The following is a 23,198-nucleotide window of genomic DNA, read 5'->3' as shown; positions in this document are numbered from 1 at the left end:
TACTGGGCAGGACAGGTCAAAATAAAAAATAAATAAAAAAAACCCAGCTACACTTGAACACCCAGGTATCCAAAAAAGTTTGTCTAATGGACCTAAAAAAGCCTTGGTATCCCTCACAAAAACGTCTTGCCCAGAAGAGAGGAAAAAGAAGGATGTGCTTTAAAATATAGATGCTGAGAGCAAAGATGAAGTTGAAGACAGATGCAATACTTTATTCCCGGACTTGGAAGGAAAATGGTGAGTTTCAGCCACAGTTAGCTAACACACACATTTTTACAGTCTGTTCATATTATCGTCTCTCGTATCATTCTCTCACCGTGTGATGATTCTCCGCTGCTGCTCAGAGCACAAAATAACCACCTTGATCTATATGATGTTATCTACGCGGATGTGTGTCTAAACACAGTGCTGCTCCGTCTGTGTTCGGCAACCATGCTCTACAATGTTTTCAACTGGGATGGCAGTCACCGATTTAAATGCTTAAGGCCATTGTACAAGTTTTACATACATCACCTTTTGTGTTTGAAATGAAAATATGAATTTGTAATAGAGGAAAAATTGACATAGTTTTATTTTTCACACATGACTGATCGTTTTAAACAATATTCCAAAAACAATATTATAAAAAGGAAGTGGTAGTTTTCTTCTTCTGAATGAGCCAAACAAACTGAACCAAAACCATGACCCAGACTAAAATGGGGGTTTGTTGAAATGGTGCACCTCTAATACAGTTTTCTCTTCTTTTACACGGTTTAGCTGCTTCCAGACACACAGTCAAGTCTGGACATTCTCTGGAGATTGTCTGGAGGGGCTGTATGTGCAAACACAAACACTCCAAACATTCTCCTGCCAGCTCCTGAGTCTAATCTCTGAATTCATGTAAGGATGCAGCAGGAGAAGCTCTGGATGATCTTCAGAGAGTGTCCCATCTCCTACATGCTGAAGGCAGACTCCTCCCCTCAGTTCAATCCTCCAGAAATTCTACTACTGCTGTGAACACGTCTGACTCTAAAGCCGTGTTTCAACCTTGTGGAACGGTTCAGTTTGGTGTGGTTTGGTTTTTTTGTGTTTCCATTAGCAATTACCGGCACCTACTGTTCAATATTCCCTTGCTAGACCAGCTCCGCCCACAGTAGTCAGCTGATTAGGTGACAGAAAACCGTCACCCCCTTACAACCGCTGTAAATATCCCACGGAAGTTGAGGCAAACGTCCGCAGTCTATTCTCATACAAAGCTCGACATCTTGTGGAGACAAACGGTCACAAACCGAGCAGGAAAAAAAGAGCTGCTGGATGTCCTCCATGGTTGTATGTTGTGTTGTGTTCAATGTCGTTGTTCGTTGTCGTCGCACCGGTACTACCAAGTGAAGTTACTGTTCCCAGTTGAAACGCAAGCCTGACCCAGGGTTTTTACCATTCCAAACAAGCCCGAACCCAACCTACTAAGTTTTGTTTTTTTTCTAACTGAAATTGAGTAACATACTGTATATCAAAGCTCATGAAAAGGCAGAAATTCCCAACAAATACAACCCTGAAAGAAAAAGAAAATACAGAGACAGGATAAATATACGGAGTGAAACCGGTCAATGAGTCTGTTGCCACCTTGACGGCCAGTCCTTCTCTATCCAGCTCTGCAGCACTCTGAGTACATCAATGCGCTGGTAGATGCGGCAAAGTTCAGTGAGCTCAGTGACGGTTTTCTGGTTGTATCGCAGCAGGAACTCCTGGGTGGGGCTGTGGGACAGAGAGCCCTGGGTCCGGTGCTCCAGCAGGGTCAGTTCATCGTAGCTCATTCCCCAGCGACTTGCAAAGTTCTTCCAGTTTTTGATAGTGCAGTGGTTCGGATCCAGTTTGAGACGTAGTAAGTCCAGGAGATCTTTGTCATTCATGAGGTCACTGATCTTGGGAGGAGGTGCTGGGTAGCAGCACTTTTCACAGGGGCTGTTCAGCAGCTGTAGCTCTTTGGGGTAATCTGAGCACAGAGATGGGTAAAGAAGGAGGTAGTTTAAAGTCACAGTTTGGCTTTTTTTTGAAGTGTTGAATGAGACATTGACTCATTGACTCATTGATTTTACTGTTCACTGACTTCTGTCACATTTGTTTCGTCGGACACATAGTACTGTTTTTTTAGCCACAAAATAGCAGGTGAACATTGTCATCGACTGGTGTTGCTAACAATGGCTAACCCAAGATATGTTGAGGTCCATCTTTTTTCCGACTTCTCAACTGGAACATGATTAACTTCCACTTTCTGATGTGAATGGAACACATCAATATGCACCGTGTACATCCCCTGTGCCAAGAACCAGCCTGAGACAGGCAGCCATGTTCATGGTCTCCTTATATCGTAAGAATGTGTTGCAAAAGGGGTCGCACAGCACAGTCCAATACCGCTTACTTTCACAAATTACAGTGTATCAAAATCTAGTTTGAAAAGGAGCAAATATGAGTTTAATTCCTTGCATTTACTGATTCACTTACAGTATCTGCTGCCTAAAGGTGACCAGAGTATAATGGTTTCTGCTTCACAACAACTTCCACCTCTGTGCATCTCCACTAAAGGAGGCTGTCATTTCAATAACACTGTGTTCATGTTACTGCACAGCATAAATGTTTGTGTTTGTAAAATTAAGACATTTACAACAATGATGAGATTGTTATTTACCAGGTGATGTAGATGTTGGGCAGGTACATTCTTCCACGTCTTCAACTGGCTGCAACACAGAAAAAACAAACATGATTTCCCTTAGTTTCGTCACACCCAGGATGCCGTTACATTTCTTGCAGAATACATATTAACATGATTCACTTTCACAGTAACTTTCTGATCTGCCTGTGTGTTAATGAGACAAATACAACTAAATGGTCTTTAAAACTGCCATTAAAATGACATATTACTGAAATAATAAAGCTGTTACCTAATTATTTGAGAAGAGAAGGTTATATCACATTTCCAGGGAAAGATTTTGATTTATCCTGAGACTTTTGGTAAAATGTCATTACCAAAACATACAAATCAACCCTCCCTCTCACTCACTCTCTCAATCATCATCTGACAAATGTCAACAAAGGCATCCCATGTGGTTTAACATGTTTGAGGTCCTGTCTCAGGCTGGTTCTCGGCACAGGAAGCCCCAACAATGCAGTCAGTGGTGACTATGGGTCAGTGCCGGAAAAAAAAAATTAAAAAAAAGAAGCAAACTATCCCTTTAATGTTTTTGTCCAAAATGATACTGATAAAAATAGTCTAAAAGAACCCTTTTTTTCTCTTTACTAATTCTGTTCAGCACGTGTGTCTTTGCAGCAAGAAGACCCGGGTTTGGGACCCGATCAGAACACGGGCCTCTGCATGGAGTTAGCATGTTCTCCCCGTGTGAGCGTGGGTTTTCTCCCACTGTCCAAAAACATGCAGATTTGGGGACGAGGCAAATTGGACACAAATGTGAGAGTGAATGGTTGTTTTTCTCTCTGTGTCCCTGTAATAGACTGCTAACCTGTCCAAGATGTGACCTCACCTTTCACCTTATGTCAGCTGGGATTGATAGATGTTCAACTTCTTGTTCTATGCTTGCCACGCCCTCTTATAGAATATTTCACCAGTGACTCATTGGGAGAGAAAATAAGCCGTGTATTTAAAGCTGCAGTGTGTAATGTTTATGTTTTGTTGTTGTTGCTGTTTTTCTGCCTCTGTTTGAGCTTCGTGACCAGAAATTATGTAATATTATTAGCACGCTGCGTCCTTTTGTCGAGCAATAGTATCAGACCTGACTGAGGGAGCATCTGTGTGTATACAGCAGCAGAGCAAGAGGGGACGGGGTGTTATTGGAGGTCAGAGGTCAGATTTAGTGGCTTTAACAACAGATCACTGGACTGTCAGAGCATCACAGAGCTTCATGACTCTCTATGACGTCTCTTCTTTTTACACTTAGTTTACAATTGACTGGTTATTGTTACATTATTATAAGGCCTCAGTGTGGTACATTGCAAACAAACGATGGACGTGTGGCAGTGGGGTATGGTTAGAGCGGCGACTGCTGGAGGAGAGGGAGGAGTGGCTCAGCTGGTGATCAGACAGCTGGACCGAATCAGGTCATCAGTCAGCTATATAAGCACACTTGTAACCTGGTTCTGGTCTCTTGCAGTAGGCTGGGTCCGGAAGGAGGAAGCAGGAGCGAGGAGAGAGAAAGAGAAAGAGAGCGACAAACGGCATTTTATTTCTGTATGTTTGGTGGACTTTTTCTGTTGGACACAAATAAAAGATTATTTTCCACCACCACGCCGACTTTTTCCCTTCCTCTGGGCGAGCTGAGAGTGTGGAAGCTCACAGGACGTTATCATGATCATGACATAAAACCAATGAGTTAAAAGGGATAAAAAAGATTGAGAATCAAACCGTGACCTTAAAAGCAAAAACCACATTTTTATTTGATTTGGAGATTATTTAACCATAAATATTTTCTTGATAAGCACAAATAGTCCCCGCTGACATAGGGAGAAAGGTGGGGTATGTCCTGCACAGATCACGAGTCCACCACGATATGGCCCAGCGAGATATTAGTGCCACTAAAACTGAAGGAGAGAGTTTGCCTGGATGCAGACACACACACACACACACACACACACAGGAAGAACATGCTAACTCCATGCAGAAAGGTCCTTGTTCCGACCAAGTCCTGAACCCAGGTCTTTTTGCTGCAAGGACATATCATACCTGGACATGTCATGCAAAAACATTCACTTGGACTGATGGATGACCACATAAGCATAGAAGGTCAAAGGTCAAAAGTCGAGGTAAGTGACCTCAGAGTGGGGGAAACTTTCACTGATGTACAGGCGATGTGAGTTGGTTCAAGTGCCCAGCTGTGACTTTCTCCTCTTTCTTTTTCTATAGCTTAGTTGTGGCAGGTGCAGTCTCCTCGTATATATTTCAGAGCGTGTGATGTTTTTTGGCTCCTGCGAGTGAAACGTGTCTCAACAGAAGCTCCTCTGACGACGACAGTACATCAAGATCAGACAGAGAATCAAGAAACCCCCCCCTGAAGGGCTGCACTGATGCACTGTGTGTATCTCTCTAGTTCTGAATAGACAGAGTGGCCTAGGCTGATTTTTCTCTGCCTCAACTCCAAATGCTGCTTTCTACTGTTTATTTTCTACTGTAATACTTTCTTTTACAAAGCTTTAGAACGATGTGTGATGTTCTCACTCTCGTTCATGGTCTGTTATTATCAAAACTCATAGCTGCTCCTTCCAGTTCAGTGGCACCAAACCACATCCTGTATACTCATGGCTTAAATTAGAAAGCATGAGCAGAGTGTGTGTGTCTGCCAAGGTGGAATATAACTCTCTACGTTCGCTAGTTGTCATAACAGCAAAAGCTAACAAGTTTTAATCTGCAGCTGCAGCTACAGTAGCTTTGCATGAAGAGAAACACAACTCTAGCTCAGTTTACATGGACACAAGCAATCGGAATAAAAAATACATCATGTGAACATGCCAATCGGAAAACTCTCTTCCAATACAGATCATTCTGAAACAAACGAGAGGGCTGTTGTGCATATAAACATTCAATCTAATCGTGACTTCCTGGTTTGGTGTTTCCATTATTGTTACTGCTCTATTTTCAATCCAATAAAAGAAAAATGAACAGACGTGGCGTTGTAAACATAGCTCATGATAATTGAAGATCTACTACTTTTACTGCACATTAATAAATGGTCTTCTCCCATCATACGTCACAAATGTACATTCTTGTAATTATATAATAAACTGCATACTGTAAACTCCACTCATCACAGTTTGAACAGTGTGCAAGTTTTCTCTTCTGTATTATTCTTGTTTTCTTTTTCTTATTATATATATATAGTTATATATATATTTATAGTTGAATGTTATTTCAATCTTGAATTTGTATTTTTTTGTATATAGTTTATCTAATATAATCTCAACTAAATCTTAAAAATGTTTTATTGGAAAGATTTAATAACATTTGACATGTATTTTTTATTTTATTTATTTTACACTGGAATCCTGTTACATTTTATCACCAATACAGAGTGTATTTCATTATTGATGTTGATAGTTGTTGCCTTGCTCCATCACACCTGATTCACCAAGCTCTGCAGAAGCCTGTGATAAGCAGGGCAACATGTAAAACATGCTGGTCCTCAGTGTTCCCTGAGGACCAGGGTTGGGAAACACTGGACTAGCAGACTCTATGTGGACATAAACAAGCACCCCAGCATGAGGTGACTGTATGCAAAGAGCTTAAAGTAGCAGCGTTACAGCGCTACATACAGGCCTGGAATATGTACTACAGCATTCCTTGAAATGATGCTGTGTTTACAAAAACCTTTTAAAGAGAAAAGATCAAATAGGTAGTGGGTTAGGGTTCTTAATAATGTACAATAAGTTCTATTCCATGTGGATAAAGCCTTAGTATGAATGGAATCCCAGGCACATATGTGTAAGCAGAAATGTTTAATGTTCTATACTTTATTAATCAATTCTTCTCTGCATTTGACCCATCCTCCATTAGGCCTGGTGAGGACTCGAACCGTGACCCTCCGGTTACAAGCCCAGTTAAAAGTTTAGTAACTCTGTGCATATATAATACATATATACAAAGACAGTTTAAAGAGACCCGGACACTAGTCTTATATTTCAACTCCCACCTGACTGTTAGTGCCTGATCCTCTTCTTTTCAATCATAATATTCATGTACGTTCAAAATCTTACTATAATTCTGTAGTGGTGTAACGGATCACAGCTGATCCGCGATCCGTGCGGCTCACCCGTCACAGTTCGGCACGCACGTGAACCGCGGATTGGCTGTGTTTTAGACTATCATTGTCAAATACCTGCAACAAATATGTGGACATGTTTGGACTGGTTTTAGAGGTGGGGGATGGTGTGTGTGGCTGTCCAGGTTTGTACTGTGCTCACCTTGGATTCTGCAGGTGCAAAAAATATTTATATATATATATATATATGTGTAAGATGTGCACACAGCGCATAATTCTGTGGACGTGTAAGAGCTGTGAAACAGATTTAGTGTGAAAAGCATTAAAGGTGGTAATACTGACCTGTCTTATTCTGTCTGAGGAGGGATTCAGGTATCCAGAGGGCATGGAGCTCAGGTGTAGTGTCACAGCATCTGCTGAAGACATGTTAATGGTGTCAGGGTGAAAACACACTCGAACACAATTTATCAACATGTTGTTGGGGGAGAAACAACAGTGAAGGCGGCCCTGAAGCATGATGCTACCTACAACTGTGACGATCACTCCTGAAGATGACACATTATCTCATGACATTGATTTGTCTACTGACCTTTAACATAGAATCAGAAAAACACTAACTCTCTCTGGATTAATGAGCTTTTTGTACAAGCTCCAAACAACTGGACTTCCAATTATCAAATGGCTCTATGTTTATGATAAACAACACTTAATGGCGCTAAAGACTGACCAAGAGTTATGAATGAACCTTCACAAACGTGTATGAATGCCCTGCTCCCCATGGTGGTGAGGCTGGCAGATGGAGAACAAGACGTTAACTGTCCCTTGAAAGTTCACATCTAAGTCGCCACCCATTAGTACAAGGGCAACTCCCAGCAACTTCAATCACAAATACAATATATGTAAGAGGAAATGCAATTAGATATTTAACGCAAAAGAATTATGTAGCCCTACGTAGCAGAATGCTAACTAACGTCAGTGCACACATTACAGGACAGAAAGCTTTCCTTCTTTACAATCAGTTACATTTGGTATTGTGCTATTCATTCATGTATTTGCCCATCGTTAACGTTTTTGCTCATTTCAATTTAGCAGCTACTGAAATTTGGACTCAGGACACAATGTCAGTCGTGCACCCAACGTGAATGTTTGGAAAGTCAAGGCCTTGATTTTAGAGCAGACTACTAATCTGTGTATGTCATAATACTTTGAAACGTCTGTCATTTCTGTCATTGGGGTAGCCCGTGGCCAAGTGGAAAGGGAACTTGACTTGTAACCAGCCGGTTCAAATCCCCACCCGGCCAAAAAGGGCTGGGGTACCCCTGAGCAAGGTACCCAACCCCCCAATGCTCCCAATTCTAGGGGGTCAAAATGCAGAGGAATACTTTCCCTAAAAAATAACTAAACTAACTTTACAAATACAGAAAAACAACTAGATGAAAGCAACTGCAAATAAATACACTGTAAACTGAGAAAATGTCCATTTGTGTCCAAATGATCTACAATCGGTAACCCATAGTGAAAACTTGTACTTGTTACAGCTGAAACCCTTTGTGTGTGAATCTCAACAGGCTTTTCACACCTGGGTTTGTGCAGTTTTCATCTTCTCTTCTCGACATATCCTCTCAGATCAGATTGGATTAGAAGCAACTGTGAACTGACATCTTCAGCTCTCTTCGCACATGTTCTAAAGAGATTCCATTCAGTCTTTGTCTGGGCCACTCAGGGACAGTCACAGACTTGTCTTGGTTGTGTGCTTCAGGTCATTCTCAGCTTGTCCCACTCGGCTCTAATTCACTCTCATTTTCCCTCTAATAGCTGAAATACTCTGGCACAGAATCAGATGATGAGCAGAGGCAGACTTGTCTTTGTCCTGACATGCAGCGTAAACTATTGGAGACAAAGTAAACAGGTGTGTGAATTAGTGCTGCGACTAACGATTGTCCATGATTTTCTCGATGATCACGTACTTGTCTGGTTCGTAAAATGTGAGAAAGTGTTGAAAGATGTTGATCAGCGTTTACCAAACCTGGAAATGATGATGTTCTCGAAATGATTCAGGTTTAATGGTTTCTTCGTCATATAGAATATATTCACACTAAAGCAGCTAAAAAAATCCAATAACTTATTTTAATTATTGAGCAAACACTCAAACTGATTATCTGATCAATGAATAGCTCTAATTCATTTAGTTATCGATTAACAATTGTTAATCGAGGAAGAATTGCAGCCCTCGTGTGAATCTCTCAAAACAATGTCCAGTTTGTCAAACGTGGACATGTCAAAGAATATTAAAGAAAACACGATGAAGGAGACCACAGAGTCCACAAAGTCTTAATTCTGAATAAGAGATTTTATTAGAGATGCACCGAACATTCTGTGATCGAAACATATCAAGCCAAAAGACTTTATTCACCGAAACAGGATGTTGTGATGATGCATGCAAAAACTGTGGCCAGAACTCCCCGCGACATTCGCTTCACACCAGAGAACATTCTCTCGCTTCTCGCCCCGTTTGAGCAGTTAACTAACGAGACGTCGTTCCCTTAATTGCAGCACTAAAGCATCTTCTACACAAAGGTTGAGACGGAGCGCGGAGTGAAAACAATGAAAAGTGCGCTCTTAAGGGTCTGTCGGCCAACAGTTTTCATTTCGCTGTATCCCTGGATTTTATGCTTTGAAAAACATGTTGTCAATTTAAGTCAGTCAATGTAGACTGATGAGCAAAAATGGCAATTTATAAATGGACATACATTGAGTTAGTAGGACTGTCGTGGTAATTTAAAAAAAAATGAAATCTCAAGACAACAAAAGGCCAATTAGAGAGAATGGCGAGCAACAGTCTCTGATTTTAAAGACGCAGGACGGAGGGAATGTTTGTCCTCGGCAGCGACTCCACCAGCAATTAGCAGGTTCAGTGAGGACTTTTGAACCTGTGTAAAGCCACGAAAAAACTAAAAGTGCCAGTGGTTTTTCTGCCCTGTGGTAATATTTTCACCAAACATCACACATGTGTAAACTGTGACATCATGAATGCGCCGGAAACAACATGAGCCAGAGGAAGAAGAACATCACCCGTCTTCTTTTCGCCTCAAATGAGGAGGGTGCCAGTGATGGATCTGTTTATATATATATATATATATATATATATATATATATATATATATATATATATATATATATATATATATATATATATATATATATATATATATATATATATATATATATATATATATAGACCTAGACCTAGACTGCTGGGGTTATTCCTGTGGTGCACTCACACTCAGGGTATGAATATGACTTGATTATATGTCATTAACCTTGTTCTTTCTGGCCATAGTTTGTGTCTTTCCTTCCTGTCCTCTCTCTCTCTCTCTCTCTCTCTGTCTGTGTCCTCATCTTGCAGGATCCAGATCCAGTTTCGAGGCTATTATTGTTATTAATATTATCATTATTGTTATTATATGTCTCTCGAGGCAGATGCTGCACATCTTTGACTCAGAGATTTCTGTAAAAAAACTGAAAACTGTAAAAAAGGAGTTTCATCTCTTCACTGATGTCACAGTTTTTGTTCATTGTGTGAATTGTTGGGTTTCTCTGCTCTGTACTATAATGCTGTCTATGCACAGAGCCTCAAGATACTGTGTGTTGTGATTTGGCGCTATGCAAATCAAACTGAATTGAAATTGAAATAAAATTGGATTGAATACTTCAGGAAAACGATCACAATTTGCGGGCAATTGGAGTATTTTCCTTCTACTTTTTTCCCCGAGATTGAATTCTGTTTACAAAAAGTGGACACCTTGTTGGTCGAGCACGGTCACGTGATGGTTTCACCACTCTGCCAGAGCGAAGTACTACTGAATTAAAACACTGATCATAAAATCTAGCAGATCGAGTATCTTAATAGCTGGTCATAGAGGACAGTGAACGCCACACATGCTGGTGTTTTCTCTCCTGCTTGTGTTTTGGGACTTTGTGTGTTTTCAGTTTTGCATTGTTGAGTTTTTGCTAATGCATGTGTTTTGGCTTTCTGCAGATCATTTCTCTTTTGTTTTTGGTTTCTTTGCAGCATTTGTGCGTTTGCCCCTGTCGGCCACCGTACCAAATGCCCTTCACGACGCAACATTTATTTAGATGACGATTCAAAGCTGCTTTACACACTCATTCATTCACATTTTCATACAGAGCGTCTATCATCACACGACGGGGGGTTAAATGTCTTGCCCAAGGACACATCAGCGTGAATCGAACCGACAACCTTCAAGTTGAAAGACGACTCGCTCTACCACTGAGCTAACGTCGCATGTTGGATGCTTCGCCCTTCACTCAATATTGGAGCGTCCAGTTAATAATGAGAATTGGGGGTTGGGTACCTTGCTCACCGTTACCCCAACCTTTGACCTGGCGGGAGTTCGTAGCACTTTTCTTAACAATGTTACAAGTGATTAACAGTCAAATCAAATCAAATATGTCGGAGCTTTTAAGTCATGCAAAATAAACTCTGAGAAGAGAACATTTGGAATTCTGTAATGAAGAAGCCCCTTCTGATCAAATGATTAGTATTAGTGCTCAGATATGTGTGCTTACCATGAGGATCTGCCACTTGCACTGGATAATTGGCCTCCAAGGACTGTGGGAGAGACAAGGGCAGACATGATGACATTAGAAAGTCAAATGAATACAGGCTTGCTCTGTTCGCTTTCTTTGTGCACGCTTTACATTCATGAGTCAGAAATCAAGGTGCAAATGCGGCGCAAAATGACTCCCTTGTGTGCACAGAGAGGGAGCAGCCTGCTACGACTTGTCCCTAAATAAGCCCTCAGGCTCTAGCAATCACAGCACAGCGTGTTCAGTTATGGTACAGTGCTTTGCAGATTACTGCTAAGACTCTGCTCTCTGAAGACGAGCAGCGAGGAATCAGCTCAAAGCGAACTGGACCTACGACAAGTCAAGGCGCTGCAAAAACACATGGGATTAATCAATAGAAGGTGCTTACAAATTCTGCCACAAAGCTGGTGGTGTCTGTGTCCTCCACAGGTTCGGAGCTGGTTCTGTCTGTTACCGACAAAAAAAAATGAAAAAGAAAAAGAGAATTTAAGTACCATAATCACATGTGGTCACCTCCTCTAAACATTTCCTCCACTACTTCACACATTAAGCCACATCCTCTAGGGAAAAAGCTGAAGGTGACATAGACATAGAACCCAACCCGAGTATAATAACGTTGTTTATGTGAGCTCAACTTTATATATAATATAATGGCAAAATGATATTTAGACTGCTTGTAGGCCCTGCAAATATTTCACAATAAAAGCCTTGTTGAATCTATGGATTCAGTGATCTGACACAGTGAAGTGCATTTCCTTGGCTAACAGAGGCGCGTGACTCGCACTGACAGTATGCCTGCTCTAATCTGATCACACGGATGAAACTAGGGATGGCACAATACCACTTTTTTGTGTCCAATATCGACAGCGATATCACAAAGTCAAGTGTCAAGTGTCATTTTAGACCCATGAGGCTGTTAAAGAAGACACAATCCTCCAACTGTGTAACAAATACTCTTCACAGAAATACACAGCCCACAACATGCTAAAATTCTGTTGCTGATTTTTATTTACATTTTCACAGGCGATATACTCCGTATAACCTGTTGATTATTTTCTAGTAGTACAAATACTACATTTTCAACATGTCGATCAGTGTTTACCAAACCTGGAAATGATGATGTTCTTGTCAAGTGTCTTTTTTGTCCACAAACCACAATTATTCAATTTTCATGAGTTCTTTGTTATAGGGAGCAAAGAAACCAGAAGATGTTCACATTTAAGGAGCTGAAGCTCGTTTTAATTATTAAATAAAAACCACAAACAAACCAAGTAATGGATAAACAATTGATGAATCGAATAATCGTTGCAGCCCTAAGGCTCTTTGTGTGTTCTGTGTAAGTTGCCATGCATTTCTGTTTGGCTGTGTTTGACAGTGAAGTATTCCAAACGTTCATATTCAATCTCATATTCATATTTGAGCAATAGGTTATATATGAGACCACTGGACCACTGGACCTCCTTGCATAACCCCAAGTGGGTGTCCAAGATGGGACGGTGCAGATGTACAGTAGGGGTGCTCATGTATGTGCACAAGGTGAACCAGGAGGAAATCAAACCAAATGTGTTTTGAGAATATAAAGAAAATAAATATAAATATAAAGAATATAAATCACACAAGTAGAGTGTCATACTAAAGTGACAGTGCTTGAAGTATCTTTTGGCTGTTTCCTGAAGAAAGCCTCTCGAAATGTACTGGGAAACAATGGAAATACTGTTCAGCACCAACATCAAACTCTCTTAAATCTCATGCTCTCAGCACTGAAAAAGAATATTTTTACGTACACATTCACGGATGAAGAGTTAGCAGAGCAGCACAAAGGCAGCTTTTCAGCTCCACAGAATACCTGGACTGGGCTACACCTGTATACGTCACTGTGAAGCCATTGTATCCACATTGGTCTAAATAAAGAACGGTCCTGACCTTTCTTGGGTTACACTCAATGACGATGAAACTTTGATTTGCATGGGGATCTAGAATTAGGATTGAGTGCCATTTCCGACAGATCCCGTGGTCCTGTTCACTTGAGAGAGTAGTTGGTGTAAAGAATGCCGGTTACAGAGAGAAGAGGCAGCTCATGTGTCAGCCTTGGACTTCAAACTGATTCTAAAAAAACACAGAGTAAAGTCAGGCACTAGTCACACCATCATATATATATATATATATATATATATATATATATGTATATATGTATAACCAGGTTAATACTGTAATATGAAATTCACAGGGGACCCTTAAAGGCTTTGTCTGGGCCAAAGGGCTGAATCTATGGCTGTTAATCAATGTCCACAACAGTATTTGAATTCCTTGGCTACATTCACATTATCATCAACCTGATTCATTACAGATCAGATTTGGCTGTTCACATTCACAACTAAAAGTGGATTGCATCTGATTTTCTTTTGAACACGACTTTCAAACAGCACGCATGCACATGTGCTCATCCATGGGTAATATTGTTAATAAAGAGAGCCGCACTCAATCCAGAAACCGATCAGGTTGAACGTCTGTCAACCTGATCGGTTTCTGGAGTGCTGTATGTTGGTTTAGTAGTATTTAGTATTTATAGTACTACTAATTATTAAAATGTCTAACAAAGTAATGGAGACTGACATTTGTGGAGTATAAGGGTGAGGCGGCGATGGTGGGTCATTATAAACAGTGAGAATTTGTCATCCTCAAATACCAGACAATCATGTTTGTATCAGTCAAGAAACCCAGATACACCTCGATAATTCAGTGTACACAGGGGGAAATATGTTTTTTAATAATTACACTATCAGAGAGTTAAGTTTCTTTCATACATGGGCATTTCAGTGGTTGCAGCTGCTGTTTTAATACATGGGTTGTACAGTATGCGTGCCGTATTCCATGAGTTTTCCATTATTTTAGGACATGTTTTAGCCAAATAGTCCCACTATACCAGGGGTGTCAAACATACGGCCTGGCCGCCAGAGGGTCCAATCCGGCCCACAGGATGAATTTGTTAAAATTTCACACTACGATTACAATCTAAATCTCTTCCAGATACCTGTGACTAAATGTTTGTGCCTTTATAGAGCCAGTGTGATGTGTAAATAGTACATTTAGGCACAATATTGTTGAAATTGCACTTTTTCTCAAGAAACTTCTTGTTTGGTAAAAATATCCTTCATTAAATGTAAAAGAAAAAAGAAAAAAAAGGAGTTCTTGTTGTTCATAGGTTATTATGCTATTATTTTACTATTTTTACAGGTCCGGCCCACTTGAGATCAAATTGTGCTGTATGTGGCCCCTGAACAAAAATGAGTTTGACACCCCTGCACTATACAGTATCCCTGACCCATCTCACTCTCCAGTCATTTCCAGTCCTTTTTGTTGTATTATTAATCCATTTGTACAAGCATCACTTCTCCACCCTCTCCACCCTAAACAACAGTCCCATAAACTGCACATGACTGACTTTGGAGGTTAAACGGTCGACTGCAATTTGCTACACAGTGATGACTAATATTTTACAACCACATCCATCTGTCTTGTAAATACAGTAATCAAATGTTAAAATGACAGTTGAAGATGATAAACATTAAAATGCCATTAAATGTTCAGTTTTCAGAAACGTTCCCCCACACACACACACATGAGCCCCCGTCGTGACTCAGACAGTGAACCATGGAGGTGCAAGTGTCAGATAAAAACACTGAAACATTTCCAAACAATGAGAGGAGTGACAGGTCCGATCTCCATACACTGCACGTCATATATCATACATGACGCTGCATTTCCTGCCTGCAACTGACTGTGTGTAAGTGACTGGTGTTAACATGGTGTCTACGTTGTTTCTTATACAGCACTTTTCTAAGTCTCGATGACAGTTTGCCATTCATGTCGATGTTTTCACTTCACTTTTCAATACAGCGACCACAGGAGGTGGCATACACGGTAATCCATTCAGGGGAGAAATTAATGGTAAATTCCCATCACCGCAGAGTCTGTACACCAGCCCACACAAGATCTGAAAAGACTGATAAGATGCACTTTGCCTCTTTCATTCTCTACTTTTAGAAAGGCTCTAGTTATTAAGAATTTCTAATGGAAATAAAAATGTATTTGAAATAAAGCTCTGCTGAACTGAACAAAGGGAAAGTTTGCTGCTTCCAGCGTTTGCCTCAGTCTGTTACAGGTGTGAGCATTTCAGTACATACTGTGTAGATCTGTAGGAATGAAGCTTCAGTAAAAGTTCAGACAGCAAAACTGTATTTCTGCACATGCCTTCAACGAAACAAGCACAATTTAAACCATCTGTAACTGGGTCTAATGCTGAATCTTTTCCCTATATCTGCACATGGCAGCTCCATTATAGCTACAGTCAGGGAAGGGATATGTAAGTATATATATATGTATATATATATACATATATATATACATATATATGTATATACACTAAATATACATATATATATAATTTAATTTAATTTATTTGCTTTTATCTGAACCCACATCTATTTGTAAGATCTCAATATTACTATGTATAGTGCCTTAAAATAATGCAGGTTGCCATTTGGGACTATAAAACTGAACTGATCTGATATAGATGATAGAGAATCAACTTAAATGGTGATTTGTGGTAACACTGCTCAAACATGAAGAAGTTCCAGTACAAAACTTAGCGGTGGTATTCCCCTTTAAATACCAAGCATGAAGTCTTAGAACCTACAACCAGTCACCCAATTATCAAGTGTAAGTTGAAGCGTGGATCACTTGAGCATTGTTTCTGCCTCTCTGGGAATGCAGGGGCATGTAACTACACGCTCTGGATAAAGTTCAAGAGATGAAATACAAACCACATCATAATACGCTGCTTAGGGTCATAAATCCTTGCAGGTGAACCCAGCTTTTCTCCATTTGACCACCCATGAAAAGATAAAGCAGAGTTTCGGGAGCAGAGCAGCCTGTTGATCAGCCTGTTTTCTTTGTCATGGCTTTGTTTCTACACGTGAATGGAGTTGTACGGCACGACAATAACTCGTGCCGTACACGAACTGTGTCTTGCTCAGTTCCACAGTGTGATACGTGTGTGTGTGTGTGTGCATATTTCTCGGCTGCACAGGATAAGACTTGTGAATTAAATGACAAATCATCAAATTAAATGAATGGTTTTCCATAATCAGAGTGGTGAAAAACTATTCTATTAACAATGCTATATAATAGTATATGGTAAATAGTTTGTATTTCACACTTTATTTATGCCACAGTTTTGCCATTCAGCCATTCACACTCACACATTTATATACAGTGCATCAGTGCACAGAATGAAGAAAGCCAGAACAGAACAAACACAAGAAGAGGAGTAGGGGTGTCACGATTCTCGTGTGTCACATGGTGTCATGAGTAATACAATGTCCATCATTTGTTTGCAGTGTACCGCACTAAGGTCTTATTGTCAAATTGAAATCATTTATTAACACTATGAATGTAACAATAACCAGTAAATACTCTGTATGAACTGTGGTGCAGTAGAGTGAAACAGTTGACAAAGTGACAGCATGTTTCCAGTTAAAAAACCTTGAACCTGTTAATGACACAAAGGTATTTTCCTGCGTTAGAAGTGTGAAGGTTGAAACGCAAACATGGGAGTTAAAGAAGGCACGGTGGGGGAAGTTTGATCGGTTCATCTTTAACTCTACAGCGACATTTGGACGTATTAGAACTATCACCTGTGTCATAGTGGCAAACCCGCATGCATGCATGTATGCAGCCATTAGTGTGGTGAAGGTGACTCATGACGTTTAGTCTGAAGAAGTTATGACGTTATTCTCATTTGGTTTCTCTCCCCTCCTTTCATTCCTCTCCCTAGATAAAGACAACTGTATGTTATATAACACGGTTATTCTTTCAATGAGAGATTTTCTTAAAATAGACTATATTGGTGACTATTTACAGTATCCCAGTAAATCACAAGATAATAGACAGGGCTGAGGCGATATGCTTTTGTCCGATGTGTCACAATATTTGAGCTTTCTAGAATAATTTATTGTCATTCTACAAATATTGTGATTTGTTTGTGTTAATAATTGTGATTTTCTTTTCCTTCCTAAACTAAAAGTGAGTGATACATTTCATTTCATTCTTATATAACATGTACATCAGTACATTACCCGGTTACTCAATCATTAATCGGTTTGATTATTGAAACAAGCTGATTTTTCAGCTTCTTAAATGTGAATATTTTCTTTGTTTGACAAACACAGATCAACATTTTCATTCATTCATTCATTCATTCATCAAGAAAATAATCGACGGATGAATCGATGACAAACATACACTACAACAGTACGCTGGTAACAATGATATTGTGCAAAAGGTTGTTGTTTGTGTTCATCAAGCGATTAAAAATGTGATATGGGAAGACAAAATTTTTTTTTAAAATCCTCCCAAAAAGCCGTACTATACATCACAATTTGATTTTACCCCGACCCCTAACATTTCATCCCTGCACCTTATCCCCACATTATTGCAGATACAAAGCACGAATTGATGCTTCTCAATAATTAAACACAGATGTGTGGTGGAGAGCTGTAAGGAAGAGTGTACAGAGCCCTAGACAAGACATCATTCTCATCAACAACATGGACAGGAGCGAGCCCTTGCTTGAAACTATGGTCACTGATGGTCAAACACAATTAAAACTGGTTCGGACAGACACAGACGAGACATGGTGCGACAACTAGAGTTGTGTGTGATTCCGATACCGGTATCGGAACTGCCTCTGATACTGCCAAAAATATGGGCATCGGTATCGACGAGTACTGGAGTCCATGCACCGATCCGATACCACGTAATGTATTCGAGCTCCGTTAGCTCTGACACGGTTCTTCTTCGGCGCTCTTAAAACAGTTGTGCTGTGCTGTTTTAGAGGTGTGAAGAAGAACTGATCACCCGACACCTGTAGACAAGGAGCTAACGTTAGCTCATCATGTCGGCGGTTTGGCAGTATTTACCAGTTAGCTCTGTTAGCGTTGTTAGCTGCGCTAGCTCCGTTAGCGCGCCTACAGTCAAACTGGAGCGGCCCATTTATTAAACGAAAAGAGCAGCGTGACAACTAACCAGCGTACCTGTGTCCTGCGTATGTATGCCTCTGTTTTTAAAGTTTAGCGTTACTTCAGAGACTCATTTTATCTGGAGTCATGTAAAAATGATGTCACACGTGTCCTTTCACGGTCAGTCGTCATGGAAACTCTGCCAGTGCTGCGTTGTTTGGACCAAACGAGTCAAAACAAACGTACAAGCTGAAGAATGAAATGACATACCACTGGTAAAAATAAATGGTGTCCATTTGCTGTATTCGTTCGACATGTTTTACAGAGGGTTTAACCTGAGCCAAACCTTACCACCAATGACAATCATATCACAGTCATGCAGGTGTAGTATGATATTTTTTTTTTATAACACACTGGTATCGCTATCGGTACTCTGTATCGGCCGATACCCACAGCACAAGTATCGTAATCGGTATCAGGAGGGAAAAAATGGTATCGGAACATCTCTAGCGACAACAGATTGTATCACTTCCTCTAAGACTGTCGTTGCACTGTGTCTCCTTGTAATGCTCCCCAACACAACTCGGATGATTTTGTTTTAACTGCTGTGACTAAGAAAGGGCTTGTGATAATATCACATACTGCAGTATGAAGGTATTACCAAGAGTTGACACAGTACTAACCAATGAGGAATCGTACCAACTTAGGTTCTATGAGACTCTGTCGAACCACAGGGCAGTTCAGAGTGTGTGGCCACTCCTGTTCTATTAAAACTGCTGTTGGGGAATTTCGCTATGAAGTTTTTGGAGAGCAGTGACGAAGGCCCTCGAGTCTGTGATGAGTTAAGTTGCAGGAAATGTACTTAGACACGTAGAACAGAGACAGTCTGATGCTCCCTCCAATTCTGAAGATCAGTCCTCAAGATGACACCTATGATCATCTGTCCATTGACCTTATGAAGATATTTCATAAGAATCAGGAAGACACAAACTTTCTCTGGAATAATCTGCTCTCAGCTCCAGCATGATCTATATTTTGGTTTACACCAGGCTCCGATTGTCTTCTTACTGGCAAGGACTGAACACAACAGTGTTCTCCTGCAGCCAACTTTGCACAATAACATTCTCCAACTGGACTTTCCACTAGCAGTGGCTCTGCGGATTATCCATCCATCCATCCATTTTCTACCGCTTTATCGTCCACATGAGGGTTGCGGGGTGCAGTGCCAATAACAGCTGCACATTGCACAGTTCACCAGTCCATCACAAGGCCACAACAACCATTCACTCTCACATTCACACCTACAGTCAATTTGAATTGTCCAGTTTACCTAATCCCCTGTGTAGAGATGTTCCGATACCATTTTTTCCCTCCCGATACCGATTCCGATACAGAGTACCGATACCGATACCAGTGTGTTATAAAAAAAATATATCATACTACGCATGCATGACGCTGCTCTTTTCGTTTAATAAACGGGCTGCTCCAGTTTGACTGTAGGCGCGCTAACGGAGCTAGCGCAGCTACCAACGCTAACAGAGCTAACTAGTAAATACTGCCAAACCGCCGACATGATGAGCTAACGTTAGCTCCTTGTCTACAGGTGTCGGGTGATCAGTTCTTCTTCACACCTCTAAAACAACACAGCGCAACTGTTTCTAGAGCGCCAAAGAAGAACCGTGTCAGAGCTAACGGAGCTTGAATACATTACGTGGTATCGGATCGGTGCATGGACTCCAGTACTCGCCGATACCGATGCCCATATTTTTGGCAGTATCTGAGGCATTTCCGAAACCGGTATCGGAATCGGCACAACTCTACCCCTGTGCATGTCTTTGGACTGTGGGAGGAAAACGAGCAGGTCTCAAACCCGGGTCTTCTTGCTGCAAAGGTAAGAGTGCTAACCTTTGCATAATCTTTGCCTACTGCAGCTTTAATCAGCCCTGCTGCAGTCACTGTTTAGTGAATGAAAATTCCACATCCTGGCATAGCTTATAGACCTACTCGGGATCTGCTAAAAATTACAATTTAGGGATATACTTGAATCATATAGGATTGCAGTCAAACAGCCATTTACCTACAATGTGACTAAACACATGTTTATTATCCTTTATCAAAACAGTGTGTATGTGTGTGGTATAGGTAACATCAGGTAGAAAAAACAAAGCTGTTCTCGCTGAAATTTAAAAACAGGGTGTGAAGATTACGTCAAGAGTTCATGAGCACATGAAGTACACATATATACATGGAGCACTGATTACCAAAATCTGAGTCGGGACCCACAGATTGTGGAAGATATTTACTCTAGTTCATGTTAAATTTATATCTCCCCTCAGCCTCTATCTGCCTGCCTCTCAGTCTGGAAACCCACTTCACTGCGCTCCTCCTCCTGACAAGCCACTGCCTCTGCCCCCTGCCCAGCCAACTTTAAGTTACTCTTAATTATTTATGTTAAATAAAGTCTCTAAACCTGATCAGTCAGCCTGTCTGTGTTGTGTTGACCAGCATTTCTGACACATCACACGGGTTAAAATAGTACTGTGTACACTGGGACAGTTTATGAGTCAGTGGGCCCGTAGGCACAGACTGGAAAAGGACCCCTGAAGGCCCCCACCCACACTTCACCCTGTACTCACGCACAAATTGACAGCAGAACAAAGGTTGCTCGAAAGAAAAAAAAAAGTAAAAAATATTTTGGTTGTCATGTAACCTTCTCCCTCTAGCTAAATGTGCTTTTTTGTCAGTCAACACCTGGCTAATAATAATAATAATAATATGATTGAGGGGCCCTATTAGACATATCACATAACTTAACCTTCACTATTTAACTGAGGGCCAAGTCAAGATATCAGGGGTGGATAACTTTACCTAAAGGGCCCTAGAAAACATCACCATAATAATAATAACTAGTGTTATTTGGCTGAGGGGCCCCTTTCAGATATAAAGGGGTGACTAACATGAAACACAGTATGTGATTGAGGGGCCCGATTAAGATATATCAACTGGGTCCCATTCAAATATTGCAATGAATAACATCGCAGTAATCCATCCTTGCTTGTATGGTAGTGTGAACAGAGTCTGACGTTGCCAGGTTTTGTCAATGGGAGAAAATGATGCACAGAATTCATTGGTTGCACTGGAGCACCTGACATTGAGCAAGTCTTTGTCTTGCCCAAGGACACATCAGCACACAGACAAGTCGCAGGTTCAAAGACAAAACACACTAGAACCTAAGAGAGTAAATCTAGTGCAACTTTAAAGTGAAAGAGTTAAGACACAAACACACTGATCAGCAGCGACAGCCTGGTCAACTACACTTCACTACCCACTCTTTCCCCATCTACAATTTCACCATGAGAGGATGTGAAGCTCTTCAGGACTACAGTGATATTAAACAGGCGACACACGACTTTTGTTTCAGTTACACAGTAAACACAAAATACACTCAAGAACGTAACACTATTACAGAGTACATTTGGGCCCGATCAACATAGAACACTTTGAAATGTACAGTGTAATTTTCCTCTTTCACATCTTACCTTATTTTATTTTATATCATTATATCTTATTATATGTTAAAATAGCTCATCTGTGCTTATTTTATCTCATGTTATTCATTATCTTATCTTATTTTGTCCTGATCTTTTCTCATCTAAACTCATCTAATCTATCTTGAATTAATTCTTTCTTATTTTGTCTCATATTATCATCTCAATTTATCTTAAACTGATTTATAACAAATAAAGTGGACCTGTGTCTCATGTGAAATAAACTGGTTATGTATATATATACACTTATTTATGTTTACTGTAGGTTTACTTAAATAAAAGGGCATTTGAAAGTGTTTTGGTTAATCAGGAAAAATAATACATATATTAATAAATATTAATAATAATATTATGAAATAATAATAAACTAATACTGTTTTTACAGCAAACATTCCCATAAATCCCACTAAAAACGAAATGAATTACATTTACTCTGTAATTGAGTAGTTATTTTGTGTACATTTTAAAATGTGTACTTTTACTTAAGTGTAGTATGATAAAATAGTGGTACTTTTACTTGAGTAGAATATTTAGGTGATTATGTTCATTTAGAAAGTGCTACAGTTACATTTGTAAACACACTCTGATACACGGTCCGTGAAGATAACAGGACACTTTACTCACCAAAGGGCTCCTTACACGTCCGCAGAGTGCTCATTTTTAAAGCCGTGAGGTCTCCCATGCAAGGAAATGTTTCAAGCGGAGTGAAACAGAACTGTGTGAGAGTAACAGCAAAGTCCCAGGACGACACGCGGAGAGAGGAGAGAGCAGAAGAGAGGAGCTGGAGGTGAGAGAGGAGCTGCTGCTGCTGCTGCTGCTGCCTAACGGCGGCTCACACCAGTCAAACTAGTGATGAACCAACAGGTACAAGCGCCGGAGGAGCTGTGCTGCCTTCACGGTCCCCGCGGAAATCCACATTCACCACCGCAACGAGCGATACAGTACAGTACTATACTAATACTACTACATGATATAAGTACAAGATTATGAGCCTAATACTCGCGTCTTTTATCGTTGTGTCGTCCAGCTCCACGAGAATTCATTTTACACATTGCGAAGTTTGGTTTGATACATTTATTTGTCCTTTGACCATTTTTGAACTATGTGGTCACATTTTTGGTTTAATTAACTGTCGCTAAATAATTAACTAATCAAATTGTATTTTCCATTATTAGAAAAGCTTTTAATAGTCAGGTTATTATTATTTACCTTAAAAAGAGGTCTTTCAAGGTTTTGTGTCAAAAATCATACATTCACCACTATTGACAATAGGGGGCAGT

The 23,198-nt window shown here is 40.3% G+C and overlaps 1 protein-coding gene across 2 annotated transcripts; it reads right to left on the bottom strand.

Annotated features, from left to right (window-relative positions):
* Positions 1-186: 186 nt before the first annotated feature.
* edaradd (EDAR-associated death domain) lies at positions 187-22,747 on the bottom strand. Of its 2 annotated transcripts, none has more exons than XM_044045237.1 (6): positions 22,543-22,747; positions 11,740-11,798; positions 11,331-11,373; positions 7,083-7,156; positions 2,666-2,714; positions 187-1,972 (listed from the first exon to the last, which is right to left on the bottom strand). In XM_044045237.1, exons 1-6 carry the CDS (start codon positions 22,598-22,600, stop codon positions 1,584-1,586), a joined length of 672 nt encoding a protein of 223 aa, XP_043901172.1. In that variant the 5' UTR covers positions 22,601-22,747; the 3' UTR covers positions 187-1,583. The 2 variants fall into 2 exon arrangements, with proteins under 2 accessions (XP_043901172.1, XP_043901173.1); XM_044045238.1 differs by having other exon boundaries at positions 7,083-7,153.
* Between the last annotated feature and the right edge of the window lie 451 nt (positions 22,748-23,198).

The sequence above is a fragment of the Solea senegalensis genome, linkage group LG15 (genome assembly GCF_019176455.1).
Source record: "Solea senegalensis isolate Sse05_10M linkage group LG15, IFAPA_SoseM_1, whole genome shotgun sequence".
Classification (NCBI taxonomy): domain Eukaryota; kingdom Metazoa; phylum Chordata; class Actinopteri; order Pleuronectiformes; family Soleidae; genus Solea; species Solea senegalensis.
This window is presented reverse-complemented; position numbering and strand designations above follow the sequence as displayed.